Source organism: Muscardinus avellanarius, assembly GCF_963383645.1.
Source record: "Muscardinus avellanarius genome assembly, chromosome: 14".
Taxonomy (NCBI): Eukaryota; Metazoa; Chordata; class Mammalia; order Rodentia; family Gliridae; genus Muscardinus; species Muscardinus avellanarius.
Genome location: NC_137800.1, coordinates 91,817,467 through 91,835,127, shown reverse-complemented (window position 1 = coordinate 91,835,127; position 17,661 = coordinate 91,817,467). Strand labels below are relative to the sequence as shown.

General features: G+C 60.3%; 1 protein-coding gene across 1 annotated transcript; it reads right to left on the bottom strand.

The window, feature by feature from the left end:
• Positions 1-2,291: 2,291 nt before the first annotated feature.
• On the bottom strand, positions 2,292-10,180 carry PI16 (peptidase inhibitor 16; the record flags this gene model as incomplete). Its single annotated transcript, XM_080710425.1, has 8 exons — positions 2,292-2,519; positions 2,597-2,720; positions 2,808-2,898; positions 3,002-3,616; positions 4,863-4,951; positions 5,442-5,551; positions 8,396-8,617; positions 10,013-10,180. 8 exons carry the CDS (start codon positions 10,178-10,180, stop codon positions 2,292-2,294), a joined length of 1,647 nt encoding a protein of 548 aa, XP_080566551.1.
• Between the last annotated feature and the right edge of the window lie 7,481 nt (positions 10,181-17,661).

The following is a 17,661-nucleotide window of genomic DNA, read 5'->3' as shown; positions in this document are numbered from 1 at the left end:
TTTTTTTTTTTTTGCAGATGAAACCCGGGGCATTTGACCTCCGAGCTACACCCCCTGCCTAATTTTTTATTCTTTATTTTGAAACAGGGTCTCAGTTACAGAGGGCCTCACTAAGTAGCTGAGGCGGTCCTAAAACTGCAGTTCTCCAGTCTCGGCCTCCCAAATGCTGGGATGACAAGTGTGCCCACCACGCCTGGCTGCAGGAGTCTTTCTTGTGAGCTCACGCCGTGCAGTCGGCTCGCCTGGGTGCTGTGGGCACCAGGTCACCATGGCCAGCACTGCAGGGCAGCTGACCTTGAGCACCACCCAGACCAAAGACGTCTTCAAGTGGCCACATGGCCCGGCGCAGGGGCAGAATCCCTTCCACCCAACGTAGAGTCACTTTGGGGTCCAGCAGGGTCCTCCAGCACCTCCCTGCCCTTGCGCTTGGGCATCGGCTGAGGGCTGGGTCTGGCGAGAGCCCTGACCCGCCCCCACTGCCCTGCTGGACTCCCCGGTGTCTGCCACTCTGGCCTCCAGGGGCGCTCCCCGCCACAGCAGGTGTGAGGCTGGGTCTGTGCGCAGACCCCTGGCCCAGCAGGGCTTCCTGCTGTGCGCCATTTTGGGGCAACTCTTACGTGGCGCCTTCTCGGGTTCCATTTGGGGGCCAACCACTTCTGTGGTCCCCCAGGCTTGAGGGACACTGAGCTGAGCAGGCATGTGGAGGGTGGGGGGGCCAGGCCAGCACCGCCCCCAGTGGCAGCTTAGGGCTTACTGCCAGTCCTGGAAGGTCTTAGGGCTTCAGCAGGAGGGCTGGGCGCGGGACCGTCCTTGGGGCCGGTCTCCCTCTTGGCAGCTTAGCCTGCCAGGCACTATCGGAAGGGCCTGTGGGAGCCCCGGGCAGCACCGGGGTGGCCTGCAGCCTGCCTGGGCCCCTGCACACCAGGAGCAGGCCCAGCCTCTGGACGAGCCGACATCCTCTGCCCGCCTTGCTGCAGTGGACGCCACGCCCTTGCCCTCGTATTCATCAAAAGCCAACTTCCTCAGGCTCTGCTTCTTGTCACAGGTTCCCCGTGTGACGGCTCTGAGGGCAGTGACCGACTTGGGCAGGAGCCCCGCCAGCACCAGGGAAGGTGGGGTGGGCCTCCATGGGTCCTGCTTGGCCCAGAGGGTCCCGCACCTGACCACCCTGTAGCCCCGTCGGCAAGAGACCAAGACGACAGGGCGCAGGGGAGGGGGCGCCCCAGGAATGTATCACAGCACCCACAAAGAAGAGAACCACGCGCCGTCTTAAGACTCCCAGCGCGTGGGGCGCAGCTTGTAATCCAGGACCTGGGAGGCTGAGGCGGGAGGTTGCAGGTTTGCGGCCAGCCTCAGCTCCTGCTTGTGAGTCACTAGTACAGTTAAAATGTAAGGGGGGTTGTAGGCCAGCATGCAGCCTGGCCTGGTGCTCACCGCACTCCTGCCCCCCACGCTCACGCACTTCCTGGCACAGAGCAGGACGTCCTGCTCAGCTCCCAGGGGAGGTGCCTGCGACTCCACCGTGGACGCCTCCGAGTCCCAGGGCACCAAGGCGCCACGCCCTGCCTGAGGCGCATCCCGTTTTGGTTTGGGGTGCTGGAGAGTGAACCCAGGGGCGTTCTACCTCTGCACCCTGGCCTTATTTTTACTTGTTTATTTTTGCAATACTGGGGATGGAACCCAGGGGCATTCTACCTCCGAGCTACACCCCAGCCCCATTTTTATTTTTATTTAGAAACGGTCTCACTGAGTAGCTGAGGCTGGCCATGAACCTTCTACCCTCCTGTCATGGCCGCCTAAGCCCTGGGATTGCAAGCGCACACCACCAGGGCCGGCTCCCATCTCCTTCTCGTTTTTTATTTTGAAAGGGCCTTGCCAAGTTGCTGAGGGCTTTATTTATCTTGAGCTAGGGTCTCACTCAGTGGCCGAGGCTGGCCTGGGACCTGCGATCCCCCCTCCCGTCTCAGCCTCCCGCCTTCCGGGATCGCAGGTGCGAGCCGCCACGCCCAGCCCGTAATCCTTCATTTCCACGTGTCCCAGCTGGGCCTGGGCAGCAGCGCCCCAGAGGGCCCCATGGCAGGCCTTGGCCCGAGCCCACAAGGGCCCACGGGACTCCTGAGGCTGCCTCCCCGGGGCGCGGAGGGAGGGGAGGCACCAAAAGAGGGGTCTCAGGGCCCTGGGGGGTCGTGGGACCAGAGGAGGAAGCCTTGCCAACGTGCTGGCCCCCCACAGCCCTCCTTTGCCAGCCCCTCGTAAGCACCAAGATTCCAGGCACTCTCACATGGCTTTATTCAGGGGTGGGCGCCTCCCCCGGCCCCCGCCTCCAGCCACAGAACCCCACTCGCATGGGGCTTGGCCTGCATGCCCCGCCAGGACAGGAGGGACTCCATGGTGGGGCAGCCGTGGTGCGGCCCCAGGTGGCGTGGCGAGGGCGAGGCTGCGGCTGTCCTGTGGCTTCGGGCAGTCAGCGTCTGATTTGAATGCTGGGCAGGTGGCAGTGAGGTGCTGACCTCTTCACCCTGGGAGGCAAAAGGCACTTCTGGGACAGCTCAAGGCACAGGCTGGGTGACCCTCCCGCTGTGGGGGGCACGCCTGCCTGCCCCTCCCAGAAGAGGCGCTCCTGGGCCCCCTCCAGAGGGTAAAGGGTGCAGGCCTGGAATGTGGCCCCGGGGGCTTTGGGGCCACCGCGCAGGGCCTGCCCAGGAAGCCGCGGCCCCTCACTTGGGCCGTCCAGAGTGGGCAAGAGGCCAGGGTCCCCGCACCGGGCCTTGCCTTAGAGGGGTCCTCTTCAGAGGGTTGCAGCCCACAGCAGAGGAGGCAGCAGCAGCAGCCCCAGGGGAGGGCCCCACACAGGACCCGAGGCCTTTGCCCTGGGGTCCCTGCCCGGCCCCTCTGCCCCTGTGGGAAGGAAGGGGGTCTGCCTGAGCCCCGAGCTGCCGAGCACCCACCAGCCCACCGTGTGGCTGGGAGGAAGCGCCGCTCAGAGCCCGATGGACCCTACCTGGCAGGGATGACTGCAGGGCCAGCACACGCCCACCTGTGGCGTTAGTGGAGGCAGGGGCTTTGGGGGCGTCGGGCGGGGTGCGTCCCGCGCGGCCCCGTGAAGCCTGCAGCTCATCTGAACTGTGCTCCGCTGGAGAGACTGAGGCCGGAGCCTCCACCTCAGCCTCCTCCTGGGCACTGGGTAGGGGCCCCCTGGTCCCTGTCGCTGGTGTCTTGGGGTACAGGGCTGGCTCTGGGCTCACGGAGGTTGCTCTGGTCCCATTATCTGCTCCGTCTGCATATTCTGGGACAGGAACGTGTGTGGGCTGGGGGAGAACTGGCCCTCCATCCCTGGAGAGCGGGTGGTGAGTGCTCCCGCCCAAGGGGCCCCCGCTGGCCAGGGAAGGCCGGGCCTCGGTGGCCAGGGAGGAAAGCTGCGTTGGCGCGGAGGATGGAACCGTGGTCACTGGGGCGCCCGAGGCCTCTGTGGCCGAGGAGCTCCGTGCTGCTGTTGCCGGGGAAGCGGCACCGGCCCTCCCTGAGCCCGAGGCTGCCGCCGCCCTGGTGGAGGTGGACGGGGCCTCGGTTCCTGTGAAAGGCAGATCCTGGGCGTCTTCCGGGCCTTCGATAGGCTCTGAGGGGACAGAATGTCTGGTGTTGGTGTCGCACGCCGCCCTACCTCACCAGCCATCCTGCCGGCCGCACCAACACACGCTGACAGAGCATTGCCAGCCGCGTCACTACGGGGACGGTGATGCGCTGACACTGGCTGAGAGCCGGGCGAGGGCGCGCCGGTCATCCCAGCGCTGGGGAGGCCGAGACCGGAGGACCGCGCTCACAGCAGCCTCCGCTACCTAGTGAGGCCCTCTGCAACTCAGTGAGACCCGGATTCAAAATAAAGAATGAAATATAGGGCCGGAGTAGCTCGGAGGTCGAATGCCCTGGGCTCCATCCCAGTACTGCACAGAAAGGAAAAGAAGAAAGTAAGATGATGATACCGTCTGAGAACAGACCGTTTTCTTGTTGACACAACTGCTCCTACATCTGCCTCCTTTTCTTGAGCCCGAGGGTGTAGGTTCCACCTCCGAACTACGCCTCCAGACCTATGTATTTATTTATTTTTGCAGTACTGGGGATGGAACCCAGGGACTTTCTACCTCTGAGCTACACCCCAAACCCCACTTTTTACTTTTTAGTTTGAAACAGGGTCTCACTGAGTTGCAGAGGGCCTAAGTAGCTGAGGCTGTCCACGAACCATGATCCTCCTGTCTCAGCCTCCCGAATGCTGGGATGACAAGCGTGCCCACCACGCCCGGCTTTAGTCTTTATTTTGTAACAGGGTCTCACCGAGTTGCAGAGGGCCTCACTAAGTAGCTGAGGCTGGCTGTGAACCGCGATCCTCTGGTCTCAGCCTCCCCAGTGCTGGGATGACAAGCTGCGCCTCCACGCCCAGCTTTTTTTTTTTTTTTTTTTTTTTTTTGGTGGTCCTGGGGTTCCTGGAAGCCCTTCTACCTCCGGGCTACACTCCCAGACCTATTTTTACATTTTTGTTTTTTGGAAACAGGGTCTCTTAAGCCAGCACGCGTGGCTGGCTTCGAACCTGCGCGATTCTCCTGTCTCTGCCTCCCAAGCGCGGGGATTACAAGCGTGCGCCACCACGCCCGGCCTCCAGCTTATTTTTTTACAAACTGTCTTGTGAAGTTGCCCAGGGCCTCACTAAATTGTGGAGTCCTCCTGCCTCCAGGCCCCGCCCCGCCCACCGGCGTGGCCACGCCCACCTGGCCTGGGGCTGGGGAGGCTCTGGGCCCTGCGCTGTCCTCGGTGCTACCCAGGGCCTGGGATCCGCTCCGCGGCCGGGGTCCAGGGCTCGCCCCACTCACCACAGAGGGAGGTCTTGCAGCCATAGCCGGGGGGACACTGGGAGCACGGTGTCCCCTCTTGGTAGGGTCTCTTCCCCTTCACGTTACCCCTGCGGGAGGCGAGGACAGGTGGGCTGGGGCGGGCCGGTGCCCATCACCCACGCACGACTTTGTGTGTGTGCGTGTGAGTGTGAGACTGGAAATTAAACCCAGGGCTGTTTCTACCGCCAAGCTGCACCCCCAGCCCTTTTTATTTGGAATTGTGGTCTTAATGGGTCTCCGAGGGTCTCGCTAAATTGCCCAGGCTGGCTCCAAACCTGCGTCCCTCCTCAGCTACTTAGTGAGGTTCTCAGCAACTGAGACCCTGTTTCCAAATAAAATATAAAAAATAGGCCTGGGAGTCTAGCCCGGAAGTAGAAAGCCTCTGGGTTCCACCCCCAGTACCACCAAAAAAAAAAAAAAACAAAAAACAAAAACCTGCATCGCAGGTCCCGGGCCACCACGCCCGCCCGCCCGCCCGGCTGCACAGCTTCTTCTGGCCTGCGTCCCGCCCACCTCCCGCGGGCTGGGGCTCCCGGCCCGCCGCCGCCCGGCACGTACGGGGGTTCGTAGTTGCACACCAGCAAGTGGACGTTGGTCTCCTCCACGCCCTGGAGCTGCTCGCAGAAGTGGGCGCCGCAGCCGATCCGCTCCGTCCTGCTCCACACGAGCTGCGGGGCGGCCCAGCCTTAGTCCCCACGGGCCGCCTCCGCCCACCTCGGCCCAAGCGAGCAGGCGGGGCAGGGAGTCTGTCTTGCAGTCTGCCCTCCTCAGCGAGCACACCGCCCTTTCCCCAGGCCTCGCTCCTTCCTGTGCGTGGGGGCTCTGGGGATGGAGCCCGGGGGCATTCCTCCTCCACCGCAGCCCTCTTTCCCCCCTCGGAGGCTGGCTAGCTCCTGTCCTGGTCTCCACGGGATTACAGGCGTGTACCACCATACTGTTTATTTTTTGTTTTGAAACAGGGTCTAAGTTGCAGAGGGTCTTGCTAAATTGCTGGGGCTGGCTTTGAACCTAGTATCCTCCTGTCTCAGCCTCCCAAGTACTGGGATTATGAGTGTGCGCCACCATGCCCTGCAGGAACGAATCTTTTTTTTTTTTTTTTTTTTTTTGTGGTACTGGGGATGGAACCCAGAGGCTTTCTACCTCTGGGCTGTACTCCCAGACCTACTTTTTATTTGTTTGGAAACAGGGTCTCACTAAGTTGCTGAGAGCCTCACTAAGTAGCTGAGGCTGGCTTCAAACATGTGCGATCCTCCTGTCTCAGCCTCCCAAGCGCGAGGATTACAAGCGTGCGCCACCACGCCCGGCTAGGAATGAATCTGAAATGGTAGAATTTTAGGTGTCTTTTGGGCACAAGAAAAGTCCACGGAAGGGAGCAGACAGAATTACTCCAAAAGCGGGAATCGTGCCCAGGCCAGGTCTCAGGCCGCGCTGCCTGTTTGTAGGGTTGGGTCTCTTGGCTGCTGGAGTGAGCGCTCTTGAGTGTGGCCCTTGTGCCCTGTTTTGAAATAAGAAATAACATAGGAGCCAAACGTGGTGGGCACGCTTGTCATCCCAGCATTCGGGAGGCTGAGACCGGAGGATCACGGTTCACGGACAGCCTCAGCTACTTAGTGAGGCCCTCTGCAACTCAGTGAGACCCGGTTTCAAAATAAAGAATAAAAAATAGGGCAGGGGGTGTAGCTCAGAGGTCGAATGCCCTGGGTTCCATCCCGAGACCCGCAAGAAAAATAAAATCAAGACTAAAAATACCACCCAGGGCCGTGGGAAGTGGACGGGTGTGGCAGGAAAGGAGCTGGGTTCTTTCTCTTGTGTTTGTCATGTTCTTGTTTGTGTTTCAAACGCATTGAGAGGAGGAAAAGGAATTCAGTTAATACAATATTAAATCCCCCACCCTACCCCCATGCGCACACACACAGGTGCGCCTGCTGCTTGGGGTCCAGGCTTTCCAAACCCAGGGAGAAGCCGGCCATAAGCAAGATGTGCCTGCGAGAGGCGGGGTGCTGCGGGAGGCCCCGACGCTCCCTAAGTGGCCCCGGCTCCTACATGCCGGCCCCTGTAGCGCCGGGGCTGGAGCCCGGGCCCTTCAGCCTCTGGGCTGCACTGCCAGCTCTATCTTTTTTTTTTTTGAAACAGGATCTGTTGCTGCGGCTGCCCTCGAACCCACAATCCTCCTGGCTCAGCCTCCAGGCGCGGGGAGCTCAGCACGAGCCCCCACGGGGTTCACACATTTGGCCACAGAAAAGTTAAACAAGATCGTTTGCTTTGTCAGCCCCTGGCTGACTGCAAGCAGCGCAGTAACGCAGTGTTGGATGTCAAGGGCCAACGAGAGAGGGCTGCGAAGTCAGGAGCCTTAGTGTGCAGCACAGGCCGCGTGTGGCTGGGCGGATCGCAGAGCTGCAGAGGGCCGGAGCACAGCCGTGGAGCACAACCACGGAGCACAGCCACGGAGCACAGCCACGGAGCACAGCCGAGCACAGCCACGGAGCACAGCCGCGGAGCACAGCCGCGGAGCACAGCCGCGGAGCACAGCCGCGGAGCACAGCCGCGGAGCACAACCACGGAGCACAACCACGGAGCACAGCCGCGGAGCACAGCCGCCGAGCACAGCCGCGGAGCACAGCCGCCGAGCACAGCCGCGGAGCACAGCCGCGGAGCACAGCCGCGGAGCACAGCCGCGGAGCACAGCCGCGGAGCACAGCCGCGGAGCACAACCACGGAGCACAACCACGGAGCACAGCCGCGGAGCACAGCCACGGAGCACAGCCGAGCACCACCGAGCACCGCCGCCGCCGCAGAAGCTGCCCGGTGACTCGCTGCCCCGTCGGCCGCGGGGCTTCAGAAATGTGTGTGCTGGGCTTGACTCCAGGGGCGGTCCATCCATCTCCAAGCTACACCTAAGCCCCATTGTATTTTTATTTCGAAACGGGGTCTCATTAAGTCGCGTGGTTGGCCTGGAACCGCGATCCTCCTCGCCAGCCCCCGTGTCAGAATTGCAGACCCAGGCCACCCTCCTGCCCGCTACAAGATGTCGTCTTTAAAGAGAAGGAATGGTGCAGGCAGTGAGAAGCCGACGTCGTCAAAGGCCTGGACGGCGCGCGCATGCGCGAACCCAGGTCGAGTCTCCAAGGGAGCGAGGGCGGCTGAGAGCAGAGCGAGGTGGGCACTGCCCGGCGCCGCCCAGCGCGCGAGCCCGGCCGCCCCCTGCGGGGCTGTGGACGCGCGAGCCCCGCCCACCAGCGCGGGCCCCACGCGAGGCCCCGCCCACCACGTGTGGGTCCCGCGCGAGGCCCCGCCCACCAGTGCAGACCCAGCACGAGGCCCCGCCCACCACGTGTGGGCCCCGCGCGAGGCCCCGCCCACCAGCGCAGACCCCACACGAGGCTCCGCCCACCAGCGCGGGCCCCACGCGAGGCCCCGCCCACCACCCTGGCTCCCCGCCCAGCGGCTCAGGCCCCGCCCACCACCCTGGCCCCGCCCAGCGGCTCAGGCCCCGCCCCGGCCCCGCCCCGCACCTGCGTGTAGTGGCCGCACACCTGGCCCGGGGCGCAGGCGGCGGCGCTGAGGTTGTAGTGCTCGCGCTCGTGGAACCACTCCTCCATGGCCAGCGGCACGTCCAGGCCCTCGTCGGTGATGGCGAACAGGTTCTCGCCGCGCCGCCCGCGCGCCGCGTTGTGGCCCCACACGCACCTGTGCGCGTAGGCCTGGGCGAAGGCGGCCAGCTCGGCGTCCCAGCTCTGCGGGGACAGCGGCGGGCAGCGGGCAGCGGGCAGGACAGCGGGCGGGGGCGGGCCTCCGCGGAGCCAGCCGTGGCCCCCTCCCGGCCACCTGGCCACCACCACGTGTCCTGGGCAGCAGCAGAAGCGACCGAGGGCCCAACTGCACGGGGTCCTGAGGTCAGGGCGCGTGTCCAGGAGGGCGGGCGCAGGTGGGCGGTGGGCCTGGGCTGCCTGGGCGGGGCCGCAGGCCCGGGGCTCTGGGAGGGTGACAATGGATGCAGGGGCCAGGAGGAGAGGCCGCCCCCAGGCCGGGCCCTGGGTGAGCCGCCAGTGAGCTACGGCCACCAGGAGCCGGTGCTTGGCACAGGCCACTCCTGTCTCCCCACTCTACAGGTAGGGAGCCTGAGGCACAGGCGTGAGTCCTGGGGTTAAGTACTGTGGCCAAGGTCGCGCAGCTGATGAGTCGCAATGGCCAGTCTGGACCCAGAGACTGTCCCCGGGTGAGCCTGAGACCTACGTTTACCCTGGCGTCCCCCAGGGGCAGTCTGCCTCCCAGATACACCCCCAGCGCTACTTTTTATTCTTTATTTTCAAAAAGGGTCTCACTGAGTTTGCAAAGGGCCTCCTACATAGCTGAGGCTGTCCTCAAACTGTGATCCTCCTGTCTCAGCCTCCCAAATGCTGGAATTGCAGGCTTGTGCCGCCATGCCCGCGCTTCTCAGCTGTGTCCTTTGAGTCCCAGCACAGGTGCCCGCCAGCCCTGCTCGCAGATGGAGGCTCTGGTACCGTGAGGACTGCCGCCCTCAGGCAGTGCGCCGAGCGTGCGACCACTGCGTTTCAGACTTCCCCGCCCACTCCACCGGAGCCATCTGGCCTGTGTTGACGGGTGTGTGGGTCTAACTGGACCCCACAGTCTACGGATGGGAAGCGGAGGGTCCGCGAGGTCACAGGCCCCAACTCCCATCAGTGCAGACTAGGCATGGGACCCAGGGGTGTTCTACCACTGAGCTACACTTCCAGCCCTATTTTACTTTTTAAGGGGTTCTTTTTTTGGAACTGGGGCTCGCACCCAGAACCCTACACCTGCAAAGCGGGCGCTTTGCCACTGAGCTACATCCCGGCCCCTTATTATTTTGAGACCTGGTCTTGCTGAGTGGCTGAGGCTGTCCTCGAACCTGCAATCCTGTCTCAGCCTCCCAAGCCCGTCTGCACCTGTTCTGCCCCTGCCCGGGCTGGGGCTTACAGTGCACCCTGGCCCTCTCCCCTTCTTTCTGGGAGGTCTCAGGCCCGCGCCCCCTCAGGGCTCAGGCCCCTGCGGGAGGGGCAGATCACTGCAGCAGAGCCAGGCTGCCCCTGCGCCCTGGTCTGCCTGTCTTGAGACAGTGCGGCCCGCGGTGGCGGCGAGGCACTCACCATGCGCCGCATGTCCGCGGCGGGCGGGGACACCTGCGCCCGGTACAGGTTGTGCAGCAGGAGCACGGCCTGTCTCTCCTCCTCCATGAGGGCTCCGGCGGGGCCCGAGGCGGCCAGCAGCAGCAGCGGCAGCAGCGGCAGCGCCCGGCGGCCCCAGGAGCCGTGCATGGCGGCCAGCGCTGTCCTCCGCTTGCAGCCAGGGGTCTGGCAGCGGGACTTAAAGCCCTCCCCACACAAGCACCACCCGGCCTGGGTGGGGCGCAGCCCAGCTCTCACACACAATGTCCCGACCAGAGCGAGTCCACTCCCCCGGTCCTCGGCCAAAGCCGCCTCTCTCTGCCACGGGGCTCAGGCCAAGGGCTGTGTGCCTGGGATCCTCGCACAGTCCCCGAGGCCGGGTGCACCCCTGGGCGTGAGGACCGAGGAAGGGAGCCGCTGCCAGCCCCGGGGAGTCAGGGAAGCCAGCCGCCCCTGGCCCAGGGTCAGGAGCCAGAGTGTGGCTCCTGGTTCTGCCCTCGCTGTCTGTTTCTGGCAGAACGGAATCGGCGACAGTCATGGGTCCTACCCCTGGGGCGGGACGGAGGAGTGTGCGAGGTAATGCAGGTCCAGGGCCGCTGTGGCCCTGGCCCCGGAGGTCTGCGGGCACGCACAGCCCCATGGCGTGGCCAGGCTGGCCCCGAGGGAGCAGGGCAAGGGCACGAGGGGTCCTGTCACGGGGCTCTGCACTCTGTGTCCTGGTGAGACCCTATCTCCAGAGAAAACAAAGGGGCCGGGCGTGCTGGTGCCCGCTGCCACCCCAGTGCCTGGGAGGCGGAGACAGGAGGGTCCTGCTTCGAGGCCCCATTTCAGAAGAAAATAGGGCCTAGGGTGTGGCTCAGAGGAAGAGCGCGCCAGGTTCGATCCCCAGGACTGCACACACGCAGGCGCACACGCACGTAAAAGCTTGTTTCAGTCAGAGTCACAGGCAATCTAAGCAGGGAGCATTGGCACACCGTCTCTACCTGGTAAGGGTGAACATCTCGAATAATGAAGAGCGCCTAAGCTGGCGTGGTGGCGCACGCTGGCAATCCCAGGACCTGGAGGCTGAGACAGGAGGATCACAGGCTCCCAACCAGCTCAGCCACTTAGTGAGGCCCTGTTTCAAAGTAATAAAAGTAGGGGTGGGGGTGTAGGTTGGAGGAGGTGGAATGCCCCTGGGTTCAATCCTCAGTACTGCCAAAAAAAAAAAATTCTGAATTTTGGAGTTTTGTTGTTTTTTTGGTTGTGGGGAGCCATTAAGGTCTTCCCTTTAAGAATACTTCTGACTGTCCTTTGCCCAGAGCCAGTAAGGTTTGGGGTCATGGAAAGTTCAAGGTCTGAGAGGAGCTCAGGTGGGATTGATTGGTTTGACGCTACGCGCACAGGTGGTGACGTCACGAGGGTTGATTGGTTTGACGTTACGCGCACAGGTGGTGACGTCACGGGAGTTGATTGGTTTGACGCTACGCGCACAGGTGGTGACGTCACGGGGGTTGATTGGTTTGACGCTACGCGCACAGGTGGTGACGGCACAGGGTTGATTGGCCGGGAGCTGTATAAATAGGACGGGAGTGGTAAACCCGGGATCGATCAGTAGAGGTATCGACCCGGGAGTGGACTGGCGATCCTTCCGTGAGAGAATGAAGTATTCTATGAATAAATTCTTTTCATCCCCGCTCCTCTCTTCAGACCCGTACTCTTGCCGGCTGGCTCCGCACGTGGTCCAAGGATTGAATCAGGGGCACTCTACCTCTCAGGTTCACTCCCAGCCCTTTTGGTTTTTTTTTTTTTTGGTGGTACTGGGGGTGGAACCCAGAGGCTTTCTACCTCCAGGCTCTCCTCCCAGACCTATTTTGTACTTTATTTGGAAACAGGGTCCCGCTAAGTTGCTGCGAGCCTAAGTAGCAGAGGCTGGCTTCGAACCTGTGCGAGCCTCCTGTCTCAGCCTCCCAAGCGCAGCCCTTTTGATTTTGAAAGGATCTCCTAAGTTGCTGCGGGTGGCCTTGAACCTACAGGTTGTTTTGTTTTGTCCTTGCAGGACAGACAGCCTCTGCCCTGGGGGGCTCAAGGCCCGCAGCTGAGCGTGGTGAGGTGTGAGGTGGGGGTCACTGGCTTCTGTCCGAGACACCTTCCCCAGTCGGCCCTGGTCACCAGGCTCGCCACACCAGGACTGCCCTGGAGCCCTGGGGAGCCAGAAGCAGTGGGCCGAACCTGCCCCGACTCTGGCATGGACACCGGAGCCGGCGGGCTGGAGTAGGAAGAGGTTCTGGGGTGCCCTTGCCCGAGCGGCCTGTGGGGACCTGTGGAAGTCCGGAGGCAGGCCCTCACCAGCCACCCAGACTGCCAGGACTGCCCTGCGCTTCCCGGCCCCGCGCTGAGTGATGGCTGTGAACCAGCTCTCCGCTCGTGGCCCTTTGTTACAGCAGCACAGACAGAGCTCGCTTCTCGAGGGCCCCTTGCTGTGGGAGCCTCTTATGCCTGAGCTCGGCTTGTTTACTTTCTGATACTGATATTGAACCCAGGGGCATTCTACCTCCAAGTCACACACCTAACCTTATTTATTTATTTATCTATTTGTTTATTTTTGTGGTCCTGGGGATGGAACCCAGGGGCATTCTACCTCCCAGCTACACCCTTTTTATTCTTTATTTTGAAACAGGGTCTCACTGAGTTGCTGAGGCTGGCCTTGAACCTGTGATCCTTCGTCTCAGCCTCCCAAGTACTGAGATTACAAGTGTGTGCCACCACACCTGGTTTATTTTTTATTTGTAAACAGGGTCTCACCAAGTTGCTGAGGCTGGCCTTGAACCTGCGATCCTCCTGTCTCAGCCTCCCAAGTGCTGGGATTACAAGCCTGGGCCACCCGTGCCCGGCACTAATGCTTAGTTCTTAAGCGTTATGCTATTCCTCGCCCCATCTCTCTGTCTCCTCAGATTATAAAACTTCAGAGAGCCAAGAGCATGTTTCTTTATGTTACTCCAGGGCCCAAGGGTGGGCACAGGGACAAACCCCAACACGCAGTGGCCCTGGGCTTCGCCAGGAGATGCCGAGATGGCAGAGGCAGGAGGGCTGGGCACCCGTGGTGGAGGGAGAGGGCGGGGAAGTGGAAGCCTTCTGGGACACTGAAGGCCTGGCCCCGGAACAGCCTGTGCTTGGTTCTCGCCCGTGGCCGTGACCGCTGAGCCGCCCGTGCTGCCAGGGCCCTGGGTTCCATCTCCAGTACCGAAAATAAAAAAAATAAAATAAAAAGAAGTAAAAAAGGGCTGGGGGTGGAGCTTAGAGGCAGAGCGCCCCTGACTCCACCCCTAGCTGCCCCTTGCACACACACTCATGGAGCGAGGTGAGGCTCTGGGGCTCCGCCTGGGCCGCCATGGGCAGTCTGGAGGCTGGCTCTGGAGGCCGCAGAACCGTCACGCAGGGCGGAGCAGGTGAGCGGCCTCCCCGCTGGCTGGGGAGGCAGAGCCCTCCAGAGCCGCTTCCCAGACCACGTACAGAGCCCTGGGCCGCTGGTGCGGCTGGAGGGGAAGAGGCCACTGAGTGGGCCTTCACGCCAACGCTGAATTCCGTCCTAGGCGGCGGGCTGTGGGTTGAGGGCGGGCTGTGGGTTGAGGTCGTTTACACTGCAACGTGGAGGCGCGCCCCGAGGCTGTGGAGCCACCTTCCTGCGAGCATGGTCTCGCTCCACACCCTCCAGTTCCTGCCTTTTTCCTGCAAATGACATCATTCTTTTCTTTTTGCGGGGTCTGGGATGGATCCCAGGGGCATTTGACCTCCGAGCTACACCCCCAGCCCTATTTTTATTCTTTATTTTGAAACCGGGTCTCACTGAGTTGCAGAGGGCCTCACTAAGTAGCTGAGGCTGCCCGCGAACTGCGATCCTCAGGTCTCAGCCTCCCGAATGCTGGGATGAGAAGCGTGCCCACCACGCCCAGCTCTAGCTTTTATTTTTAAAAAGTAGCATGACCCAGTCGTGTGCTATGGCGCACACCTGTAACCCTAATACTTGGGAGGCTGAGACAAGAGCATCACAAGTTCAAAGCCAGCCTCAGCTACTTAGTGAGGTTCTTGGCAACCTAGCAAACCCTTTTTAATTTTTCTGGTACTGGGGATAGAACCCAGGATGAATTCTACCACCCTACCACCAAGCTACACCCCCAGCCCTATATTTTATTTCTTATTTTGAAACATGGTCTAAGTTGTGGAGGGCCTAAGTAGTTGAGGCTGGCAGTGAACTTGTGATCCTTCTGTCTCAGCCTCCCAAATCCTGGGATTATAAGCATGGGCCACCACGCCTGGCTTCAAAACCCTGTTTTTAAAAAACAAGCCAGGGGCAGGCGTGGTGGCGCACGCTTGTCATCCCCGCGCTTGGGAGGCAGAGACAGGAGGATCGTGCAGGTTCGAAGCCAGCCGCGCTGGCTTAAGCGACCCTGTTTCCAAATAAAAAAGTATAAAAATAGGTCTGAGAGTGTAGCCCGGAGGTAGAAGGGCTTCCAGGAACCCCAGTACCATCAAAAACAAAAACCCAACAACAAAAAACAAGCCAGGGGTTGGGGTGCACACTTGTAATCTCAGCATCTGGGAGGCTGAGACAGGAGGATCGCGGTTTGTGGACAGCCTCAGCTACTTAGGCCCTTTGCAACTCAGTGAGACCCGGTTTCAAAATAAAAAATAAAAAATAGGGCTGAAGTTGTAGCTCAGAGGTCGAATGGCCCTGGCTCCATCCCCAGTACTGCAAAAATTAAAAAAAATAAAAAATTAATAAAAAAATATAAAGGGCTGGTGTGTAGCTTAGAGGTAGAATGTGTTCCTGGGTTCTATCCCTGGTATCAAACAAGAAAGAAAACTGGCCTGACCGGTCTCATTTTAACGACAGCATGTGTGCCGTCCCACCAGCCATATTCCAGAGATGCCAGGACGCAGCGCACCTGACGTGACAGTGCTTTCTGGGGGAGTTCTCCTGACTGCCCAAACTGTCCTCAGCTCTTTATTGTAAGAATGTACTGTTTTTACAAAAATAAAGTCACTACTATGACACCAGGCGCCTGGTAAAACGTCTGTCCTCGGCGCGGGGTCTAGGCCTGCCCGCTGGTTTACTGGGAAAGCCTCCAGGACGCGTCACACCAGAGGAATGCGCGGTGACGCAGTGGGCCACGCCGGGCAGGGAAGGCCACTGGAAAGTTCACAGCGCTGTCCCGAGGCGGGATTATAACTTCTAATTGAAGCAGGCTGGGGCTGGGGTGCAGCTCAGCGGCAAGGCCCTTGTCCAGCCAGCTCCATAAATAAATACGTTTTATTTCTTTTTTGGTCCTGAGGATTGAACCCAGAGGCATTCTACCTCCAGACTACACCCCCGGCCCGATTTTATTTATTTGGAAACAGGGTCTCACTAAGTTGCCAAGGCTGCTTTGAACTAGCAATCCTCCTGTCTCAGTCTCCTAAGTACTGGGATTACAGGATTGCACCCCCATGCCTGGTTAAATTAAAAAAAAAATCTCTATATATTTGTTTATGGTATTGGGGATTGAACTCAGAGGTGAGCTACACCCCCAGATCTATGTGATTGTGTATTTTGAACAGGGCCTCACAAGTTGCTGAGGCTGGCTGCGAACCTGTGATCCTCATATCTCAGTCTCCCAAGCGCGGGGATTACAAGCGTGCGCCACCACGCCCAGCAAAAAATAAAATATTTTTAAAAGCCAACTTGGAGCCAGATGCGGTGGCACACGCTTGTAATCCCCGCACTTGGGAGGCGGAAACAGGAGGATCGCGCTGGTTCAAAGCCAGATGCGCTGGTTTAAGAGACCCTGTTTCCAAATAAAATATAAAATGTGTCTGGGAGTGTAGCCCGGAGGTGGAGGGTTTCCAGGAACCCCAGTACCACCAAAAAAAAACAAAAACAAAAACAAAAACCATGAAAGCTTTAGCAGCTGTGTGGTACGCACACCTGTGACCCCTGTACGTGGGGAGGCCGAGTCAGGAGGATCGCAAGTTCAGGGACACAGTCAGACTCATCAAACTAGGGAGACTGTTTCTAATAATAAAACAGGACTGGGGTTGTAGCTCAAAGGTTCAATCCCCAGTAAAACACACACATCCTCAAATGTATTATGTGGATTATCAATTGATTCTTAAGTTAACATGTAGGGGCAACAGACCCAGAATAGCAAACTTGGCACAGAGGAAAATAGTGGGTGGCGGGCGCTCGTGACCCCAGTGCTCAGGAGGCTGAGACCGGAGGATCGCGGTCTGCAGGCAGCCTCCGCTACTTGCGAGGTCTCTCTCTGCAACCCACTGAGACCCTGTTTCAAAATAGAGAATAAAAAACAGAGCTGGGGGTGCAGCTCGGAGGTAGAATGCCCTGGGTTCCGTCCCCAGTACCGAAAAAAAAAAAAAAGTAGAATGAAAAAGAGGACTGGGACTGTAGCTCAGAGACCGAATGGCCCTGGATTCCACCCACAGTCCTGCAAAAGTAATAATTACTAAACTTCTAGCTGGGTGTCGTAGCACATGCTTGTAATCCTGGTATTTGGGAGGCTGAGACAAGAGGAACACAGATTTGAGGACAGCCTCAGCACCATAGCAAGATCCTGTTTCAAGACAAAAAGAAATGAATAAACAAAAAGGGCTGGGGGTGTATAAATACAGAGCTCAGAGGTGGGATGTTCCTCCAATCCAATTCTCAGTACCACACACAGACAAAAACATCCCAGAAATTTAAACATGTATGTAAAGTTGTGTGTATGTACAAAAGAAATTGCAAAATAAAAGCTAAAGATGCGTACATGAAATGGATTAAAATGCCGCCGAGCAGCCGGGAGTTCCTGGCCTGTGGCTGCGGGGAGCCGGTGGGGTCTGCAGCCACCCTGCGCCCGGCTGTCCCGCCCGGGGCTGCCCTGCATCAGGACGCGCAGGTGTGGAGGCGAGGGGCGCCTGGGCCGCCACGCTGCAGGACAGCGGGCGGAGGCCGTGCAGCCCTGCCCCGGGGTGTGTGTGTGTGTGTGTGTGTGTGTGCGCGCGGCCGTGCCCCCAGTCAGAGGAAGCTGGAGTTGAAAGGACAAGAACAGGAGAGCTCTTACCAACACACACTTTTAACTGCAAAAAGTACAAACTGTCATGACAAGGAAAGTTAATTTGCACACACTCCTTGCGTGGCCGTCTGCACACCTGCCGGCCCGGAGCCCCCGCGGCGGCCAGGTGCCCGCCTCCTCTGCGCACTGGGCACCTGTTCCCGAAGCCCTGCCGAGCCCCTCCAGCTTTCCCGGGGCGGGGCCCTGCCTCCTTACACAACACCCTTCTCCCGCCATCTCAATGCCCGGCCGCTCCTCCGTCTCCGGGAAAGCAAACGTCAGATGTAGTCAGCGCTAATACTTAAATTATGCAGGGCAGGGAGGCCAGGCGCTGCGGGGCCAGGACGGCAAGCCGGCCGGAGGGCCTCTCCTGCAAGCCAGCCCGGGCCAGCCACGCCCGGGCGTGGTGCGCCAGAGCCCAGCACCTGTCTGCAGGGGAAGCTGCTGGAGCTGGGGGACCAGCCCACGCCCAGAGCCACGTCCGGTTCTGCCTGCACCCGCAGCCCCGAGCGTGGCGAGCACCCCAACTGTCCTGCTGTGGGGCTCGGCTCTGAGGCCGGTTCC